Consider the following 21,019-nt stretch of genomic DNA (forward strand, 5'->3'; position numbering starts at 1 on the left):
CATTGAGGATACCAACAATCCAGTGAATACAATTGTTGACAAATGCATTTCGACCATGCATGCGAAGTGTGAAAAACAACCTTATGTACATATCTACCAGACAGCATTTATTCTTCCTGAAATTGGTTTTTTTTTAGTTTATACCTAAAATCTTATCAAAAAAAAATTGGCGACTAATGAACGCAGCGATGTACAAGTTAAAAAAACATGAGAAGTGAAGTGGTCCCTAATACAAAAGCCGGTAAGACTGACGGTAATTTTATGATGTGTTAAAAGCTTCTAGAATACTCACAGATAATGAAGTAGCATGAAAATAAACGAGATGCAAAAATCGTGTTCATGGGGTGATGGTGTTTCCAGGTGGTCAATTATGACAAGATGGCTTGACATTAGCCCTTGTGGAGGTGGAAGTTTGCATCAGGTTCTACAGCTGTTAAGCTGTACTATCTGTCGCGAAGAGCATGTCTCCGTGGAAGATGCCGGCACTTTAAATGTCCAGAACATCTGTCAGGCTGAGGTAAGAACAAATTAGAGCCAGCAGATTTTTGCCCAGCTCGTCGAGCCTTGGCTTTCCTTTCGGGTGCCGGCGGCAGACTATCTTGGCTTTGACGATGCCTGTGAAAATGAAGTAGTTGACAGCAAGCCTCCTGCGAGCCTCATTGATGTTCTCATTGGCAGAAGCCTCGTCACATTCCGCGCCACCCTCGATCAGATCCTTCACAACAGCACGAGAGTACTGCAAGGTCTCGAAAGCCAGAACGTCTTGTCTATTGTGGGATCCCAGGACGAAGTGTACAGCTTGATTGACCAGAGCCTGCGTTTTGAAGAAAGTGGAGTTAGTCAAGTTACGTCTTCAAGGGACTAGGAACATCCGTGCGCAAAAGCCGAAAATCATTGACTTGCTTCAAGTAGTCTAATCAAAAATTGCATAATCAACTTAACCGACAACCCAAAGACTTTTCTGGCAGGCGACCCGACAGCCCATCACTTAACAGAATTTCATCGACACGTCCGCTAGCATGCGTGTATGCAGTGAATAATAAACTCTGAAATGTTTAGTTCTCCTTCCGTATGAAGACTTGACAGCCAAAAAAGCGCCCCTATATCATCCCATTCACTAAGTTAATCTCATCATTTAATATAAACAGCACATATTATATTCCTGAAACTGCATGTGCCGAAACTGCATGTCGACAATGATGCATGTCTTATCCTACCAGTTATGAAATGAATGTTCAGAATTGAGCGATAATCTATGGCTCGTTTCTGCAGGTTAGCTACTCACGGTGCAGCTTCCGAGCTTATCAAGCACTTGTTGACGGTATATTCCAACTTTTGTTTCCTTACCACAACGATTTAAAGTTTGAGGTCTTACGCTTAAATCTAGGGTCTTCACAGGTCTTACGGGGTTTTAAGACTTTAAAATCAAAGGTCAGCTCTGTCCTGCCTGATAGGCACAATTGACTGCAGAACATCTGAGATTGCAGGTATCAAACACGCAGCCCGTATTGTTCCTTCCTTCATCGCGAAGCGCAAGCAGTGACTTGGTTTCTTTTCCATTCCTACTGGATCTCCTCATCCTAGTTCAGCTCGACACCGAGAGGCTCCTTGCCGAGTCTTTACTAGTAAATCAAAGAAGAAAACCGAGAGAAGTAATCATCCCAGTCATTGTTTGACTTCGGCTGCAACCTTGATGGCGGGAAAATTAATCGTGTTTCACATGATGGCTTCGCTATTTTTTGTCCCTCGCTTTCCTCACCTACATTTCCTAGATACTGGCCATGGAAGAGAAACGTTTCCCCATGCAGCCTGCCTGGCGAGCTCAGTAAAACAGCTATCCTAGGCGATATGACTAAATGTGGTAGATTCTTAACAGCTTCCGTTCCTAGGTTCCCATTGCCCTTGAGGATCAGGTTGGCCCACAAAGCACAGCACCCATGTCTTATTTCGATGATAGATAAAAAATAAGTCTCGTTATAGGCTGAACAAATAACCAGAGGCTCTAGGTTAGCCATGCAATCCAGACGTGCAAAGAAGAAGAGTAAAAAGGAAGATAGCCGTGAAAAAATATTAGCAGGCGAGCTTAAAATGTGATGCGGGATTTCGGCACCACAAGTATGATTCTTATTTCGTCATTCCTATTTCCCGCCTCCATATACGGACACTATTCCGACGGACCTCCTCCTTTCGTTCTCGCACTCCTTAGCCTACTAGTTCTCTACGACGGTGGCGGGTTCGATGTGAGAGCTAGGTCCTCTCGTTAACGTTGCTAGGGGCGCTGTTGCACTGCACTCCCTTCACTCCCTTTCTTCTCCCTCTCGCCTCCATAGCGAGGCCGTGATCCCTGCCTCGGGGTAGAGCACCAGCCTCGGCTTTAGAAGCGTATAGATTCCACTCCCGTGGCCGACCGTTTAGGCACCGGTTTTCTCCTAAGTGTACAAACCGTGGCCTGGCCTGGTGCTCGGCTTTCAAGTGTGATAGACTTGGAATTTGAGGCCGCGCCTTCTAATCTCGCTACTGTCGACACGTTTCCTAGCTTTATCCTCTTGCCCTCTTTCATTCCGCCCTCTTCTCAGAGAACCCAATGGTCGCAAATCTCACAACGAGTTTTGAGGAAACGGAACCCATAGTGCTAACTCGTCATCGAATGCATGAGCCTTTGTACCAGCTCCCGTGAGTAGAATAATAGAGGGAAGTCGGGGTAATCCGACGTGTCTGCCATCTTCTAGGGGTGCAAGAAAAGCATAAGCCGCGTTCAGTCTGGGCTGCTGGGAAAGATGAATATTGAATTCGGTGGCATCCAGGAACATTTGAAAAACAAATGACGAAGAACTGCAGGATAGCCTTATAAAGTGCACGGGGAGAGACGTACGGGAAGTAGTGTTAAGTGCAGGTGTTTAAAGAAGAGAGGAAAGGAGCACAAGAGAAATTAGGAAAAGAAAGGAGGCAGGCTGATACGGGAGGCACAAAGGAGCGACCCAAATTAATCCTCACCACCTCGGTATGTTTTAAATTTCGCCTCCATCGAAATTCAACCGCCGCGGCCGGGATCGAACCAGCGTCTTTCGGACCAGCAGCCGAGAGCCATAACCACTCAGCCACCGCGGCTGCTTTGAGGCCATATAAAGTGTTAGGCTCAAAGACGAATGCTTGTGCAATGTACAAAACAGACTACGAACGGTCATAGTGGTGTAAAAATACAAATCTACAAAAAAATTAATAAATTCTCCTGTTTTTCAAGTGAGACACGCCTTTAGACCTTTATCTGTACTACAGGACATAAGTCTACGCAACGCCCCGGCATTCCTCCAGGAGCGCTCTAACGTCCCCCTCGTCTGTTCAGAAGTTTAGCATTGTCCCCGTCTTCAGACAGTTGCGGCTTTTGAAATGAATGATCCTCACATTAAAACTACGGAGCGCGATGACGGTGCTCATGTGGTGGTTAAGTGTAACAGTAACTGACTGCAGCCTTCAGACCTGCCGCATGGTGACTCGCGTCGAAAGGAACCATGAAAAACTGGCCTATTGAGGAGGGGTCTCTAATTAAGCGCTGGCGCATGCGGCGACACGAGATAGCCGGCGGCCTGATTTCGTCGGACATGAGTGGCACCTCAAATATTCTAAGACAACAAAGCACTGCAATACGTTCGCTGTTTGCTTTTTGTTGCGTGTAGTGCCCCTACCCCCGCAGTGGCCAACCCTGTAGCTCTCCTTCCACTGAAAATTTATCCTCTACTCTGTTTCTCTGTTTCTCCTCGAGAATATTTTAGTTCCGAAGAACAAAATGATACAGCTTTCGAGGACTGCTTAATTTAGTTTATGCGGGTTTAATGTCCCAAAGCGACTCAGGCTATGAGGGACGCTGTAGTGAAGGCCTCCGGAAATTTCGACCAACGGCGGTTCTTTAACGTGCACTGACATCTCACGGTACACGGGCCTCTAATTTCGCCTCCATCGAAATGAGACCGCCGTGGCAGGAATCAAAGCCGCGTCGTTCGGGCCAGCAGCCGAATACCATAGCCACTCGTCCACCACGGCGGCAGCTCTAGAGGGCAGCGTTCCATCATTTTCTGTAGCATTACTATGCACCCACCTTGTTTCTTCTGAGGGCGGCTTTGACGACTAAATCTGATGCACGGTTGCTGTCTTCCCAAATTACTTCCAGGCTGGTCAGGAAGTGGTTACGAGGTATGGCCTCCTTGAGTTCTCGGCAGACGACGCGAACATCCGGCAGTTCGCAGCAATCGTCCTCGTCCAGATCCACGCAAATCTTGTTAAGCATGCGGTTCTGCGCCACCAGCCGAGCCAGAGCCTTAGCCGACTTCCTTCTGAACGTGGTCCTGCTAATCTCGAGTTCCGAGACGCTACAGTTCTGTTCCAGTGACCGCAGTACGCTGACGATGTAGTTTTCAGGCCAGTCGAGTAGCAGGTTCAAATCCCTGCATGTACAAAATGCGAGCTGCTTCAACACGAACACGGCAAGCTAAGACCAGTAACTGCATGGAGCAGCGTAGCTTCCTCTAGAGAATAATGGCAGACAGCAGAACATTGACGAGATCAGGACGAAAAGAAGCAACCGTTCACATTACCTGTCATCCACTCAAGAAGAAAAGCTCTTTACTTCCTCCGTCGTGGGGCATGAGGTAAATTTTACCTAAAGTGACGCTTCAAAGTGCAGAAAAGATCCCGTGCTTGTCTCATTTCCCAATTATCACTTCATTCAGAGCCAACATCGCCGTACACGCGATGAATCTTCTCTCGTGCATCAGTCCGCGATCCTTGCAGGACCAAAGGTGCACAGTCTTTACCAAGAGTTACCAGCGTTCATTGTTTGCTTCTCGCTTGTACAATGAAGCCCCTTATGGCTTCCCTAAAGATCAAAAGGTCTCCAAAGACAAAAGAAAAGGGTCTCTTTAATTTACTGGAACTTAAAGCTTGGATCGGCATTAGTCCTCCACTATATGACTAACAAGGAGATCATGAAGCCTGGTTACATTTGGCAAAGACAGTGCGCACCAACGAGCTCACCTTCAAGCGCTAACTAATCATACTAGAGCTCGAAAGAGAAATTTCAAGTACTGTTCAGTTAATATGACGCGAGCTCCAGCGTCAGGTGTTAATAGAGTCACATTGTTCAAGGCTCCCATGGACGCCAAGTAAGCATAACAGCACAGCACGCGACGCTGACCAGCGACTGGCGACGGTTGGTCTGGCCACTACGGTGTTCGATGAAACCGTCTATTATCTCAACGGTGGCACAGTGTCCTTCACATTCGGTTCCTGACGCCAATGTCGCAAAACCAAACCGCTGCCGCGAAGACCGTATTCGATAGATACGAAGTTAAATAACAACCATATGCTAGCAAAGCTATTACCGGGGCCAGTTGGTTGATCATTATGTGAAGGAATGCGCTAAAAGCAGCACAAGAAGACACACACACAAACGACACAAGCGCTTGTGTCGTGTTTGTGTGTGTGTGTCTTCTTGTGCCGCTTTTAGCGCATTCCTTCGCATAATGACCATATACTGTGCGACGTCAGTGCCTGGTAAAGAGCGGCAGGTGCTGAAAATTATACCGGAGCCCTCAGTTAGGGCGTACCTAACTCATATCCCGAGTGCATTTTCGGAGCATTGAACCTAGCATACAAGACGACATTTCTCTGGTAGGTGACGGTGACGGAGTCTGAGGGAGTCCGGCGTTTGCTTTGGCGATGGTTTTCAGGAATGTCTCGTGCGTAATTACGAACTCCCAGACTGCATGTCGTCACAATACCAGAAGAAGGACTGGTAAATAAGCAAACAGGATGCTCAGAACTGAGGAAGATAGACATTAAATCCACAGTCGTGTGTACGTACTCCGAACAACTCTGCGGATTTTGGAAACAAAGGCGCTCACGCCCCGCTGCCCGCGTGCTATCACCCCGGGTCCCCCAACGCTCGCAGGAGCATAATTATTCTGAGCCACTATTAAGCTATACGGATTTACTCCAACATTTGAGATTAACGAGGACAGTACACGCCGAACCGCACAAAAATCTAAACAGGGAGCAAGGGGTTATTTTAGAGAAATTGCAATCGAATACATATATACATCCTGTCAAATTCAACTATATGCTTCCAAATTCGTATGATCCGCCCTGCGCCTTCTGCGGTGAAGTGGCTGACATACTATATGGTATGGGCATGCCAGAAAAACTCAGCTATACCAAGAATTAATAATTAATAATAATAATAATAATAATAATAATAATAATAATAATAATAATTGGTTTGGGGGGAAAGGAAATGACGCAGTATCTGTCTCATATAACGTTGGACACCTGAACCGCGCCATAAGGGAAGGGATAAAGGAGGGAGTGAAAGAAGAAAGGAAGAAAGAGGTGCCGTAGTGGAGGGCTCCGGAATAATTTCGACCACCTGGGGACCTTTAACGTGCACTGACATCGCACAGCACAAGGGCGCCTTAGCGTTTTTCCTCCATAAAAACGCAGCCGCCGCGGTTGGGTTCGAGCCCGGGAACTCCGGATCAGTAGCCGAGCGCCCTAACCACTGAGCCACCGCGGCGGGTAAGAATCAATAACCCAATAACTGAGTACTGGGCGGCGGCGCTTTCCAGCTCACATTTGTACGACCAGCTGTGGCTGGTGAGCCGGGAAAAAGCGGCGGCAAAAGTCAATGGGCTCCTGGAATGAGGGCCCACCGAAACATTCTATGCGTTAAACGTTTCTCTCTCTCTCTCTCTCTCTCTGACTCTGGGTGACAAAGAGCTGACGCTCCAAAAACTCACCCCCCCCCCCCCACCCAACGACGACCAACGGGAGCTGCAGCCCTGTCGTCTCTTCCAATCCCCATCATAGCGCACCCACTCTAATGCGTATCTGAATGACGCGATCAAATCTCCCACATATTCCTTAATCAGCTGGTTCCTTGACCAAATTAACCTCGCAGTCCAGGTTCACCTGGTGAACACTGAACGCTATTTAAAACGCGTTTCCCGCCAAGACATACGACGGTGGTGCCACTGCTAGCATCCAGCTTCAAGACTCCCACTGCTAAATCCGCCAATCAAAATGCCAACCGCTTTAGCCGCAGCCACCCGATAGCCATAATTAGGAGCCAGTCTTTACCTTTTAGCCATTTTTCCTACGAGCAGGAACCTTTTAGAACGCCCTTCCAAATGACACCTTACTTTTATGCAACGACTGCAAATCATTACGCACCCAACCCTGCCTCATTTATGAAACATCGCTAAAAGAGAACAGCACCAACACAACTGCGAGAGCTCCAATGTGGATAACGCTCGAGCATAACTCATCTGTTCCAGTTACCCACACTGCCGAGTCCGAGTGATGCAAGTCCAATGCGGCTCGGGCTAATAGACATCCGAGAGACGTGTTGCCGCGCTGGTGTCGTGTCAAAGCCTATGGGGTTGAAAGGGTCTGAAAAAAAAAAGAAATGCATGGGGTGCCCACCTGATGGCCTTTGCCTTGCCGAGTACATCGACCAGTGTTTGAACGACCGTGTGTTCCACGTGGTCGCCGCACTGAATGCCCGCTGAAATCCCGTTGGTGGCGGAGGTCAGCGCTTCGAAGAGGCTCTTCGCATCTTCTGCCCTGCAGATGTCCAGGTCTAGGGAGAGGGTAGAGACTCTGCACAACGCCCTGGATTGCGCGACGTGCGATGGGTGCGGGTTCCACCAGTCTACGTCAATGCGCGACGAGGCGTCGACCTCTCGAATGGTGTTGAACAATGTCAGCAGCTCGAGGTCTTCCATAAACCCGCACAGGGTGCAGGCCATCGTCTTCAGGGTAGAATTCACCTGTTGTTGTAAAGCATTTATCACTGGACGGCACGGTATAAAGGGTGTCAACTGGTGCACTCATTGTGTCGCGGTAGAATAATTATTATTTTGCCCCGGTTGATGATTATGATGAGTTTTTGTGGCGCAAGGCAACTTTGGCAAAAGAACGTCATGGCACAAAGTATATTTCTGCTACTCAAGGTGGGGTCAAAGACCCATTTCCCAAGCATTTCACCCTAAATAAGCCTAGCACCAGACCAGGGGAATGCTTGTACTCATTGTATCCCGGGTGGGTGCCCGGTGGCTATGGGGACCGAACCCCGCTCCTACCGCATACGAGGCGAATGGCAAAACACCTAGGTCACCACTGCGGTGCTTTTTTTTTTGCCCCGGTTGCTCACAGACGCATAGGAAGCATAACTCATCAATATGGCAAGTCCAGGAGAGATTGTTATGGTACGGGTATGCAATAAACGAATGAAATATGGATGAAATAGTTATGCAATGCAAACTAAAAGAGAAATAAAAAAGGCTGAGGTTCAACCTGGCTGAACCTAGTAGACGAGCGAAAGCAAAGCCGGCTGTATTTATTGCGAAGAATGGTGTGACGTCATTGATACGTCATCACATGATGTCACATCATCCGATGCGAATCTCAGCTTTTAAAGTCATGGTCAAGGTCCAAAGTAAAGTGACCACTGGTCACCAGTCACGTGGTTGCTGGCCAATAGCTATTATCATGCCATTAGGCATATCACGGCTATGCGCAGCAAGGCATACACTATTAATCATGATGATGCGTATTTAGTTTGGCCTTTGTCGGGATTCAAAGTCAAACTCGCAAAGACAGGCGAAACTGAGTTGTACCTCGAGCAGCTGAGCTTGCTGTGAAAAAGATTCTAAATGATCACACAGTGTGGCATGCCAAGTCTGCGTTAGCAACTGCCGACGTCATCCTCGTCGATGCTAATGGCGCTAAGACGCTGTTGTGCCAGGCGCCGAGAGCGGAGGACTAACGCCACGTCTTCCGCATTCGCTTATACGGTAGGAGAACACGTCGATGTATGTGCACGTGTTTGGAACGCAGTAACATAGGTGACCGACCACTGGCTAGCAGCGCTTCAGGGGCGCTTGTCGGCGCGCAGTGCGCAATTCTCGTGCGCTCTCTGCGGGAAGAGCATCCGCCAGCGGGGAATTTTCCCTCGAGCCTTGAACACTAGTTCCTCTCCCTTCCAGTAAGGACGGTTATCGCACTGGCAGCAGTGATGATTGACTGACAGTGGCTACCCCGCGACCTTCAAAACTGATCGTACACCTCCCAATGCTGTACGCCTTCCCTGTGCGTCTCACTGATCTCACTGTCTGGCGCGTTGAGGTTTCCGGAGGGAGGTGCAGATGGATGGGATGTGTTACCGGGTTGTGGTTGGAAGTTTTAATGAGTGGACGGAAAATAATGATGGTCGGAGGGCCGCTAATACAAAGTGCATCCAACTCATAGTGGGAGAATCTTTGGACACCGGACTGTCCGTTGTGTTGAGAAATATTCGCCGTAATACTGCTAACGTGGTAATAATAAAGTCAGATTCATGCGTTATAAGTAAACGTGAGAATGCTACGTTTTTTTAGAAGGCCACAGCTGATGTAAGATATATTTTGTCTTTGCAGCTAGTTGTCGCACATGGAGAGGCTCATGTGTGTTATCAAGTAAAGAGCACTTGTAACAGCCACCGCTATAACGAACTCTGGCTCATTACGAACGAGAGCGGTGCAATCGTCAAACTATGCATTAGGGCGACGGAACTCTGCCTCAGATAAAACGAACAACCATTGCGGTGTAACTCGGTTAGAACGAACGAGAGGGCAAAGTCGAAAAACTCGCGCAGAGATGGAAGGGCTTTTCCGAGCGCGCGTGACACTCTCCGACGAAAATAACATGGAAATAACATGGGTACCCAGAAACGCAATAAGAAGCGAAACACTGTCGACAAAATGGCACAGTTTTACAAAATGCTGCCGCAGGAAATGCATGCCTTGAAAGGCGGCACCTGCACTGGTGAAAAACTCGGCAGCCACCTGCGACGGCCCGTTGTCATCGGCAAGTCATGCGCACTGCGGTACTTTTTGGGAGCTACGTTTTCGCAAGCTGCAGGCCCAATCAAAAAGCTTAGATAAGTTTTTTTTTCGTGCAACTAGCATACAAACAGGCGGAAGTTCTAATGACGTATTGGGCATTGCGCACGATTTTCTCGCCGAGTGTATTGTTGAGTTCCACCACGACACAGCGAAAAAATTACGAGCGCCAACTCGTGCTTGATAACTCTACAACGCACCATGTGTTGCCTTCTCTTCCTGTAGAGAGAACGTCCTTCTCGCCACTAATTGCCAAATGCAATATTCAGCCTGCAGACATGGTCGCTGAAGGTGCGGACATGGACTCTCTACCGACTTGTTTGTGAACTTCTGTTTAAGTTGGTTCGTCGCAGTCAGCCCTTATGTTCGTACATTTTTCGTTATTTGTAGCCACGTACCGACTAGCTCGAATCACCACTCTGCACCAGATATGGATGCACAGTTCCGCAGTCTCTCCATTTTCGCATTTGCCGTGTACTATAGCACTCCCAACGTATTTTGCTGCTTTTGAGTCATCTGTGTAAAATCTAATTTTCATATTTTCCTTTAGGAGCCAGGTATCCTCTTAGTATGCGATCATGCGGTGTTTTCTTTTTACGATAGTGCGTTAATGTGAAGTGCCTTAATGTGGATCGAGCATGTAATCATGGTCAATTTCTTTCTGCGTAGAGGCAATTTACAGGATAGGTTCATAATACACCAGCTGAGAGATTTTAACTTAGGGTATGCACTGGGTCCAATTGTAGATTGATGGTCTTCCAGACCCATACGCTCTGCACCCATAATCAAGGCAATAGCGTACAACTGAGAGGTAAATGTGTAAGAGATTGGTTTATAGCTTATGGGGGTTTAACGTCCCAAAGTGACTCAGGCTATGAGGGACGCCATAGTGAAGGCCTCCGGAAGTTTCGACCACCTGGGCTTCTTTAACGTGCACTGACATCGCACAGCACACGGGCCTCTAGAATTTCACCTCCATCGAAATTGAACCACCGCGCCGGGGTCGAACCCACGTCTTTCGGGTCAGCAGCCAAGCGCCATAACCACTGAGTCACCGTGGAGGCGGAAAATGCATAAAAGATATCCTATCAGACCTTAAGCGCTTCCGCGAAACGACTGAGTATGTTCAGAGATTTGAAGTTTTTTGTCAAAAGTTATCGCTAAAAATTTTTGCTCGCCTTTCACTGGTAGTGTGAATTCATTCAGATAAAGGACGGGATCAATGTGCAGTCCTCTTCTAAACGACAGCAGAACAGACCCTGTCTTAAGTGCGGAAAACTTGAACCCATTTCTATCTGCCCATGTCATTCGTTTATTTAATTTGTATTGTAATTGTATGTTGCATCATGACACGTTAGAGGACGTGCAGGCAATCTGGAGGTCGTCGACATAGAGTAAATACATGATGGAGTTCGGAATTATTTTCGCTACGGAATTAATTTTTACTATGAATAGTGCAATACTTAAAACGCGTCCCTAATGCACATGTTGTCTTCAGGGAAATTCTTGGAAAGGGTGGCACCGAGAGGCACTTTAAATGAATGCTTTGAGAAAAAACCGCTGAACACTTCAGCATCCTGCCGCGAATGCCAAATTTACCACAAGACAGTGTTGTCTCTGTATAAATGCTTCACGGACTGTGCTTTCAATGCGGACAAGACGTTCAATTGTTTAGCACTCTTTTTTAGAATCGACACTGATGGATGACGAGTTCACAGGATCCAAGTACAAACATTAACCTAAAGTTCAGGACGCTTTCAAAAGAAATAGCAAAGAAGGTTGTTAGGGCTATGAACCTGTAACTGACAAGCGAGATAAGCACTTTTCCCCGCTTCAACAGTGGTCCAGTAAAGGCTTTTTTCTAAGTTATATTTAGTTCAAAAATTTCATAAGTGCCTTTACCGGAGTTTGAAAGGGCGGACAGGCATTTAGAAATGAATTTAATCTGGGCCTGGTGCTGTCCGTTTACCGGAAAAAATACTATTGTAATGCAAATTCTTGTAATGCAATTAAAGTATTGTATAGTTTGTGAGCACTGCCCGCTGTCCGCAGTTTTAGTTTTTCGGTTGTGCTATTTAAACTGAATCTCTAAAGCGAGAAAAGCTAGATACAGTGAGAAAATGTTCGCCCAATATGTCTGCTTGTTATTCTATATTTGTCTGTATGCCAGGAATTGTCAGAAGGACCGTGAGCAAGAAATATCGGCCTTTTAGTATGTGAACCTCTTGCCGCTTTTGTAGCGATAGCTACATTAAGGTAGAATTTCGAGCCTTCAGCGTGGCGGTGGCACGTGACCATGGCGGCGCAGCCACGGCGTGGCGGCGCCGCCACCGCCACGTGGTTGGTCATGGGACCAGCTACGTGGTGCGGAGCAGCTGCTGCTGCCGGCGGCGCGGCGCTCCGGCGAAACCGAGCTGCAAAAGCTGTGCGCATGCGCCGTGTCAAGTGGGACGAAGATGAACAAGGTACGCTCAACGAAACAGAGCGGCGAAAGACTGACTCATTTCGCTGTTTCTTTTTGTTTTCTTCCTTCCTCAGCATTCATTTCATTTTCGTCAAGGAAATATTTATCTGAAAAACTCTTTGTGCCCCTCTATTCCCGACCAAACCCCCTGTGTGGGCATGTGCCATTGTATGAGGGTAACAACGACAACAAAGACTGACTCTGCATTTCAACTGAGCAAGTTCCACTCGGCCAGCTGTAGCTATCGCGTCACTCCAGGTTTAAGCAGAACTAAACCACCGCCAATTTTTTTTGATGCGATTTTGCTGTTTATGGATGAAACGTAACTCTGCCATAAAGCTTCACCACTTGCTTTTTTTTAGTTTACGAGTCTGCATGTAGTATATGCGAAGTAGACCCCAAGCATTATTTTCTTGCTTTTTCGCTCCTTTGCAATCTCTTGCCCACCACATTTTATGGTTCTGTTCTGTCGTACCACTCCTGAAGTCTCAGGGATAGCTAAGTGCGCGGTAGCAAGAATACTGTTTGTGAACTGTTCGTTTATTTCATCGACATTAAGGTTTTCTAAAACTAGTTGTTATAAAACGACTTCTGCTCAAAACAATGAAGGTTGCAGCGGCGTCATTTTTTCTAGGTGACTGATGGTTGGAATACCAGGCTGATTACGACAGAAGGATATTTGCATCCATAGGGGTTGTCTATAACATCCCATTTAAAATGGGACGGAGGACTAAAAGAGAAATCTAAAACGTTCGTTTTTCTTGAGCTCTAAGAGCAGTAAGTAGGTTTACCGGTGGTCATTATTGCATAAAATAAAATCCATAATGATCTGACCTCTGCTATCTGTTTTTCCAATCCCTCAAGAAGAGGAACGTCCGTTAAATCGCCAACTATCATAAGGCTCTGGTTGCTGCTCTAAACGGCCCTGTAAATCATGGAGGGTTATATTTTGGTTAGCTTCAAGATATACTCAATATACTGCAATTGTTTTCAACTCAACCACAGTGGCTGCTACGGCTTCGAATCTAGTTCTTAGTTTCAGCTCACAAGCTGTTAGACTAGGTTTCATTATGATGGCAATGCCTCCCGAGAACCTCCTCGCCCCATCTCGGTCATGGCCGAAAGCTGTGTATTTCTTAAGCACATTCGTGTGTTGAGGGCCTAGATTTGTCACTTGTAGACATAAACCAGCAGGAACGATTGAGTTTAAGATGTCTTTTATGTCACTATAGTTATTTAAAAGTCCTCTGAAGTTCCACTATGCTACGAAAGTCATCGTAATGTCATGTACCTATAAAAAAAATTGGCTGTGTTTAGCTCTGGTTAAACCTGGTTGAATTGCGAAAGCTCGCTTAGCTGCTTCGGCTTCTTATCGTTTTCGCAATCGTTCTTCTCGTTGTTCCTCTGTTTCCTGGGCACGTTGCAACCTCTTTCTCTCATTCTTCCTAGCTTGCTTAGCTTTCGCCTTAGAATTTAACTGTTCCGAAGCAGTAGAGCAACTGGATTCAGATATAGACTCTTCGTCCGTAACTTCCATGGGGAGACTGATCAACCAACGAGTAGCGCACCGCTACATATATCAGTGAAGCCGCCGCGGAGCGAGCGCAAGGCGAGGAGGTCGTCATATCAACGGAGAGACCACATGTTAGGCGCAGCGCCGGCTCAGGGGCCACGGCACACGCGATAAGCGGCTCCCTTCTAGGTTCGGCGGGGAGAAAAGTTGTAGATAAGGACAGTTGGAAAACTTGCCTATAACTTGCACCCACGAATCGGCGCCACTTCCGTTGCCGTTTTCATCTCAAAGAGACGCGCGCCGTCTCTAGGGTTTTGACAGTGCCACGTTAGTTCTTTTTGTTTTATCCAACGTTATCGAAAAACATTGCTCCACTTTTTTATATAAGGGAAACAGGGCGCAGAGCGGGCCTAAAACGGGTTCCGCCTCGGTTGTGGCGCTGCAGTCGCTTTGGGATGGGCGCGTCGTCTGCTACCTCCAGCTTGAGGAGCGTCAGCAGACGGTGACTCGCGTGCGTACAGAAACGTATTGATAATGAATACAAACGTAGGTTGCGCCTTCGTCTTTTTTGTATTAATGAAACAAGACGGCTTAGTAGCTTTTATAACTATAACCTTAGCCGGGCACGTTGAAAACGCGTTGGCAAACAGCTTATCATATGCGTATTAGATGCGCATTCAAAAAGTAAAGCTACCGTGCTTCCAGTATCGATCAGTTTACTTATAGAAAATGCCTCAACCTCCAGGACGATCATATTTTCATCACGACTCACTAAAACAGGGAAAGTGGCTGAAGAAAAAATTAAAAGTGTGTATGCCGCCAGAAAAAGGAAAGAAAAAGCATGTAGTGTCTCTTTAAGCTTTTGTCAAGTTTCGTTTACAGACACTCAACTTTTAGTGATCTAATCAATAGAGGGATAGTTACAGTCCACTTTGCACAACCGCATATTACGCACGGGAGAAACCCAAACTACGAGGGGGTCAGCGGCACGTCGGTTTCTCTGATTTTGCCGCGTGGAACCGCGGAAAGAAGAGCTTTAAGTTTCAGCCGAGATCTACAGCCAAAAGCTCAACCTCGAGCACCCATTGCCTCTCGTACCGCAGACGTAGAGCGCACGTGAACTTTGTAGTACGTGAAGGAGCGCGGCTTGAAACAGCCGCACCCGGCGCACAGGATGCGAAGCGCGAGCCAGCGTACACCAGTTATGGAGCAAACTCTCCACGTGATCAAGCGCAGCCAATGGGCGTAGCGGTGGCGAAGATAAAACAAGGAAAACTAACGTGGTACTGCCAAGGCCCTAAAGATGGCGCTGGCGTCTCTTTGAGATGAAAGCGGCAACGGAAGTCAGGCCGATTCCCGGAGGCATGTTTTCCAACTGTCCTTACTAAAAACGTTGGCGTGGAGCAAGCTGACGTCACGCGTCGTCATAGCAGCGGAGAGAGCTGACGTCACACCACCTGCTAAGCGCAGCGCCGGCCGGGGGGGGGGGGGGGGGGGGGGGCACGGCATACGCGACGAGCGGTTAGACCTGGCGTACTATTGATTTCGCAATAAAAAGGGAACATGATTAAGTTTGTTTTGACCCCGCGACTCGGAGCCTCTTTTTTTGACCGATCGAAAGAATCCCGCCATCCGTCCGACGTGGACGGCACAGGGATGCCTTGGGTCGTGTCGATCTTCTCTGTAGAGCTGCTGGACACAGTGTAGCAGGCACGTGGACATTCGATTAAGACCTCGGCCTGTGGGAAGAGGCCTTGAGGCCCACCATTCCGGGAGGGTCTGCTCAGCCTAGAGTGTGGTTGGCGTAGTAGTGGTAGCTACTTCACCCGGGGGTGCGAATGGCCTGGCCGCAGGCTCACTGTGTGTGGCCTGGACAGGTGTCGAAGCCTGGTGTGGTGTGCCTCGCACACTCACCGCATCGGCGAAGTTGTATTTTGACGTGAGGGAGAATGTCTGTCAGATCAAATCGCCTTCTCGGTTTTTAAATGCGTTGTTTTCTTTCGCCTTTAGAGTGATTATTTGTTAGAGGGATTATTTGTTTTTCATTCTTCTAGGACGTGCCTACCCTGGAGTATGCACCGTGGTCTCCTTAACAGTTTGCGCAGCGTGGTGAAGCGTTGCATTCCTCTGAAGGGTGATCTTTTTAAGCGCATTTCGTGGACGTTTTTCCATCGCGGCAACTCTAAGCCGTGGACACACCTCTGGTGATTGAAACACCTGCCAGGGTTGGGTATGTATGGTCCTACATTTATTTTCAAATAACACACTTCTATTGCGTCGGGCAATGTGCAGGTGTTCAACGTTAGGATCAGATGTTTTGTGTATTTTCCTGCTATTCTTCCGGATCAAGATCCGTTGAACTTCTATGACATCTTGGCCGGCGTGCCCTTCAAGCATTTCTTATTCTGAGATGTGGACAAAGTAAGTTTCTGAGTTTACGCCTCGTACAGTGTTCAGAGATCGGTGGGAAGTAACGAAGACAGGACTTCCCCTGTGGACACTATGTTTGCGACGTTTGAATACACTGTCACGCGGTTAAAGCATTAAGTCACCGTTGGCCATTTTTGATGTCTTGCACCCAAGGCACAAGGCATATGTCAAGCACTTTGATAATTAGAACGCGGATATGATTCTTGCTTGTTTTTCTTCTACTTCGCCATGGATTACGTGCAGTTTAGGAAATGCTTCCTTGCTTTTGTGAAAACAGGCCATGGTGCCAGCCGTCCGCCATGGAGCCTAACTAGGGGACGGGACAGGAACTTGCAAGCAACTCATGACCACACCAGGTGTGGACCCTAACTATGGTCACATGTGGCGCAACTCAGGGTAGTGACTCCACGCCAGGTTGAGCCTAGCCACCAGGAAAAAAATAGCAATCAAGGAGGAGGAGACAGGAAAGCATTGGGATAGAAGATATGAAGTGAAAGACGAGGAGGACAGGAAAATAGATTGCCGATTTTCGCCGGTAGGGTGAGGCTGGAGATGCCTTCTGCAGGAAGCTGAGGCTAAAGTGGTGTGTTGCCTCCACCGAGGAGTCTTAGAGGACCAAGCACTCCGCATTGGCTCAACCCCCAGGATGCCCGGACACGGCACTGCCACACATGGCTATGTGTGGGGGCTCGGGGTCCGTGGTGCCACACAGTACACACGAACATCTGCTCTAACAGATGGCCCCGCTTGGCATTTTTATATGACTGTTTACTTCGATTCTCTACCTGGGTCGCTGTCTACAAATTAATCTGCTCATAACCAGGTGGGCAGGTTATGATGACATCACAAGATCACGTGACCTCCCACTGCCAATGATTACTTTACTTGTCACCCGCCACGAAGAGCAAGGTGTTCCTAATCCCGTGTCCAGGTCGACGCCGGTCATCATGTGCAGTTCTTGATCGCGTCGCAAGTTCACGTGACTTTTCTCAAGCAAGTGCAGCTTCCGGTTGCAAAGTTTATCACGGCGCCTTGAAATGCTAGAGGCTCAGGAGGGTACGGGAAAATTTTAACCGCCCGGGGGTTTCAGAAACTGTCCATAACCACGGAGTTTGTTGTCAGGACGGCCAACACTGCGACGTAGCAGAGCGAGGTGCGTCTGCTAGTCGCATACCCCAGTTCTTACGTCACGAGTGTCACGGCAAATCGCAGGCAGCAGCCGGTGCGGTTGGGCGGCTTACGTTCCAGCGAAAATTAGCCAATATTAAAACTTTTTTTGCGTGTTGTTTTGCTTAGTTCGTGTTTGATAATCGTTTCCTAGGCAAAAGTTACAGCAAACAGTAGTTTTAATTCGATTGTCCTGAAAATCAGTTTAGCACGACTCTAAGCGATGCCAAAGACAATTATTTGAGAAAAGGAAAATATGAAGCGCAAAGAAAGCGCATGGACGACAGAAGAAAGACAAACACAGCTCTGACGTACCTGTAGCGAACTCATGAAGGGTGGTAATTTGGGCCTGTTGGTTCATCACAGAAAAGGAAAATATACAGCGCAAAAAAACGCCTGGAGATGAAAATTATTAGAGGCTCTGAGGCTCTTTTCACGCTTTACGCGTGTCTTAAATGGACGTCATTCAACAGTCCAATCAATTATCGTTCTTTCCACACTTCATTTACTCTGCTATATTTCTTCACCGCACAACCCACTGACACAAAGAAAGTGCTAAGCGTAGTGGCTCTAAATACTATGCATTTAAATAACAATTGTGTAGCGAACTCACTTCGAGGGCCCGGACCAGGGAACAGATGGAGGAGGCGGCGAGGTCGTTATCCCTTACGTCGAGCACGCGTAGTCGAGAGTCCACACGCAGTCGGGAGGCGGCGTTGAACGTGAACACATGGTCCAGGTTGCACGCTTTGATCTTCAGCTCCAGCAGGACGCCTGCACGGGGGCAGAGACGCACGCACAATGATGTCACGCACATAGAAGTCCAGATATTGAATGCAAAAAAGGAGAATATAAATGCATGAAAAAAAATGATGGATATACAAATGAGTGCACTTCTACGACGACTAAGGCTTTTAATTGGGCTAGTTGGTTGTCGTAATCACGCATGTTACTAGCGCATATAAACATGCACGGATATAGAGAGGGAACAGGACGCAGGAAGGCTACGACCGAGTAACATCTAATATAAATAGGTACAGGTAAAAGATAGGTTTATGGGGGTTGACGTCCCAATGCGACTCAGGCTATGAGGGACGCTGTAGTGAAGGGCTCCGGAAATTTCACCAACTGGGGTTCTTTAACGTGCACTGAAGTCGCATAGTACACAGGCCTCCAGTACCTCGCCTCCTCCGAAATTCGACCACCACGGCCGGGGTCGAGTCCGCGTCTTTCGGGCCAGCAGCCGAGCGCCATAACAACTGGGCCACCTCGGTGGCGCAGGAAAAAGATAGCCAGACTATATTCTAGGCACTATAACGAGACATAAAAAACGAACTGTAAGTGAAGACAAGCAAGTATGCTAAATGAAAAAAAAATTAATACAAAGCAGGGTTTGAGATACAGCTGGAATCAGGTAAGAAAACATTTTAGAGGTATCAGAACAACAGGTTCAGGAATGTCACCTCGAACCTATATTCACGCTGTTAAGTTCAACTCGACACGCGATTCGAATTTTTCTCTTCGATGCGGCTCCTTTCATTGCATTAGAGGACGCTACACTGCTTCTGGACGTCGATGGAACGAGGTGTTTGGCCACTGCTGCCGGATTACTATCAAGTGCATGTAGCGACTGCTTCTTAAGTGCTACTGGAGGGTACCTTATTAATCTGCGATTCGCTGATGACATTGCCTCGCTGAGTCAATCAGGATATGAACTGCAAATCATGATCAATGATTTAGATAGGCAGAGCAAAACGGTGGGTCCGAAAATTAACATGCAGAAAACCAAAGTTATGTTCAACAGTCTATCAAGAGAACAGCAGTTCACGATTGTCAGCGAGGTGCTGGAAGTGGTAAAGGAATACTTAGGGCAGGTAGTGACAGCTGATCCGGATCATGAGAGGGAAATAACTAGAAGGATAATAATGAGGTGGAGCGCATATGGCAGGTTCTCTCAGATCGTGAATAGTAGGTTATCAATATCCCTCAAGAGAAAAGCATACAACCGCTGTATCTTACCGGTACTCACCTACGGAGCAGGAATGTGGCGGCTAACGAAAAGGGTTCAGCTTAAGTTAAGCACAGCACAGCGAGTCATGGAAAGGGAAATGATAGGCGTATCGTTAAGAGACCGGAAGCGGGCAGAATGGGTGAGGAAAAAAAACGCATGTTAACGACATCCTTGTCGAAATCAAGAGGAAGAGATGGGCTTGGGCAGGGCATGTGATGCGAAGGAGGCAAGACAACCGCTGGTCCTTAAGGGTAACGGAGTGGATCCCAAGAAAAGGCAAGCGTAGCAGCGGGTGGCAGAAAGTTAGGTGGGCGGAAGAGATTAAGAAGTTTGCAGTCAAATGGTGGATGCAGCTGGCAAAGGACAGGGTTAATTGGAGAGACATGGGAGAGGCCTTTGCCCTGCAGTGGGCGTAGTCGGGCTGATGATGATGATGATGGCTTTCTTTACACTCAAGTTTATGACATACTGGGAAAGGCGTAAAGAGACGTACAGTCTTGGTAAAAAGTTTTAAAGTCAAAGGCTTTTCGCACCGGCCCCATAGCACAGCCGTTATGGCACTATTAAAGATCGAAAGAGCTTGAAATGCTAGCAGAAGGTTTCTTCTGCATGTAGCGAAGCTTCATGCTTGACTTGTGTTTTGGATGATCCGCTGCACGGAGCATAAATGTTTAGGCATTCTATATGTATGTTGCGGTGCCAAAAGGTACAAATAACAACAAGTAGAGAACATTATTCGTGTTTGTCCCCTATTTGTTCCTTTTACCCTATTCGCTTTGTTCTTTGTCCTTTTTATTTATTCATTGCTGCAGGCCTTGCGGCCCTAGCCTGAGGGGCATAGCAGTTATACAAATAAAATTGACAAATAAAAATTGCAAATACAAATGGCAAATACAATTGTTACGGGGACAGAATGAAGAGAAAACAGCAACACAATTCTGGTCGTATCTGAGCAAACGACGTGGAGAATGCTTGAAAAACCAATTGCAAACGTACGCAACAGCCACACCTAGAGTATTACCACAAAAAAACATAGAAAATGAGAAGTAATAAAATGCAAAAGGTGCGTGATGTTATCATTTTAAACCTTTAATTGCATCAATGCTGCTTAGTAGTGATTGGGGTAGGTTTTTCCATACGCTTATTGTGCGCGGTAAAAAAGAATATTTAAAAACGATTGTTCTGGTGTTATATGGAGTGAGAGAGTCATGGTGCTGATTACGCATTCTGCGTGCAGTAAGTGGTGTTATATACGGTCGAGGAGTTAGAGCGAGAACGTTAGTCTTACGAAGGAAGATAAAATTTGGACGCTGTATTTTTCTTCTCATTTCAAGTGTCTGGATTCTAAGTTGCCTCATTAGAGCTGTTGGCGAGTCAATTGCACGGTAATTCTAAAAATAAACCTAACTGCCCCACGCTGTATTTTTTTCAAGGGCGTCGATGTTAGCTTTAGTGTAGGGGTCCCATACAATGGATGCATGTTTGAGCATTGGCCTAATTAT

The 21,019-nt window shown here is 47.2% G+C and overlaps 1 protein-coding gene across 1 annotated transcript in view; it reads right to left on the reverse strand.

Moving 5' to 3' along the window:
- Window positions 1-230: 230 nt before the first annotated feature.
- The window catches only part of LOC144108300 (uncharacterized), a 106,984-nt gene continuing 86,195 nt past the window's right edge, over window positions 231-21,019 (reverse strand). Inside the window, exons 18-21 of the mRNA XM_077641565.1 lie at window positions 18,120-18,280; window positions 7,474-7,820; window positions 4,094-4,439; window positions 231-814 (exon numbers count right to left, since the gene is read on the reverse strand). Of these exons, the coding sequence (XP_077497691.1) occupies window positions 488-814; window positions 4,094-4,439; window positions 7,474-7,820; window positions 18,120-18,280 (1,181 nt within the window). The 3' untranslated portion in view covers window positions 231-487. The remainder of the gene's footprint in view (window positions 815-4,093; window positions 4,440-7,473; window positions 7,821-18,119; window positions 18,281-21,019) is intronic.

The sequence above is a fragment of the Amblyomma americanum genome, chromosome 10, assembly GCF_052857255.1.
Source record: "Amblyomma americanum isolate KBUSLIRL-KWMA chromosome 10, ASM5285725v1, whole genome shotgun sequence".
NCBI classification, from domain to species: domain Eukaryota; kingdom Metazoa; phylum Arthropoda; class Arachnida; order Ixodida; family Ixodidae; genus Amblyomma; species Amblyomma americanum.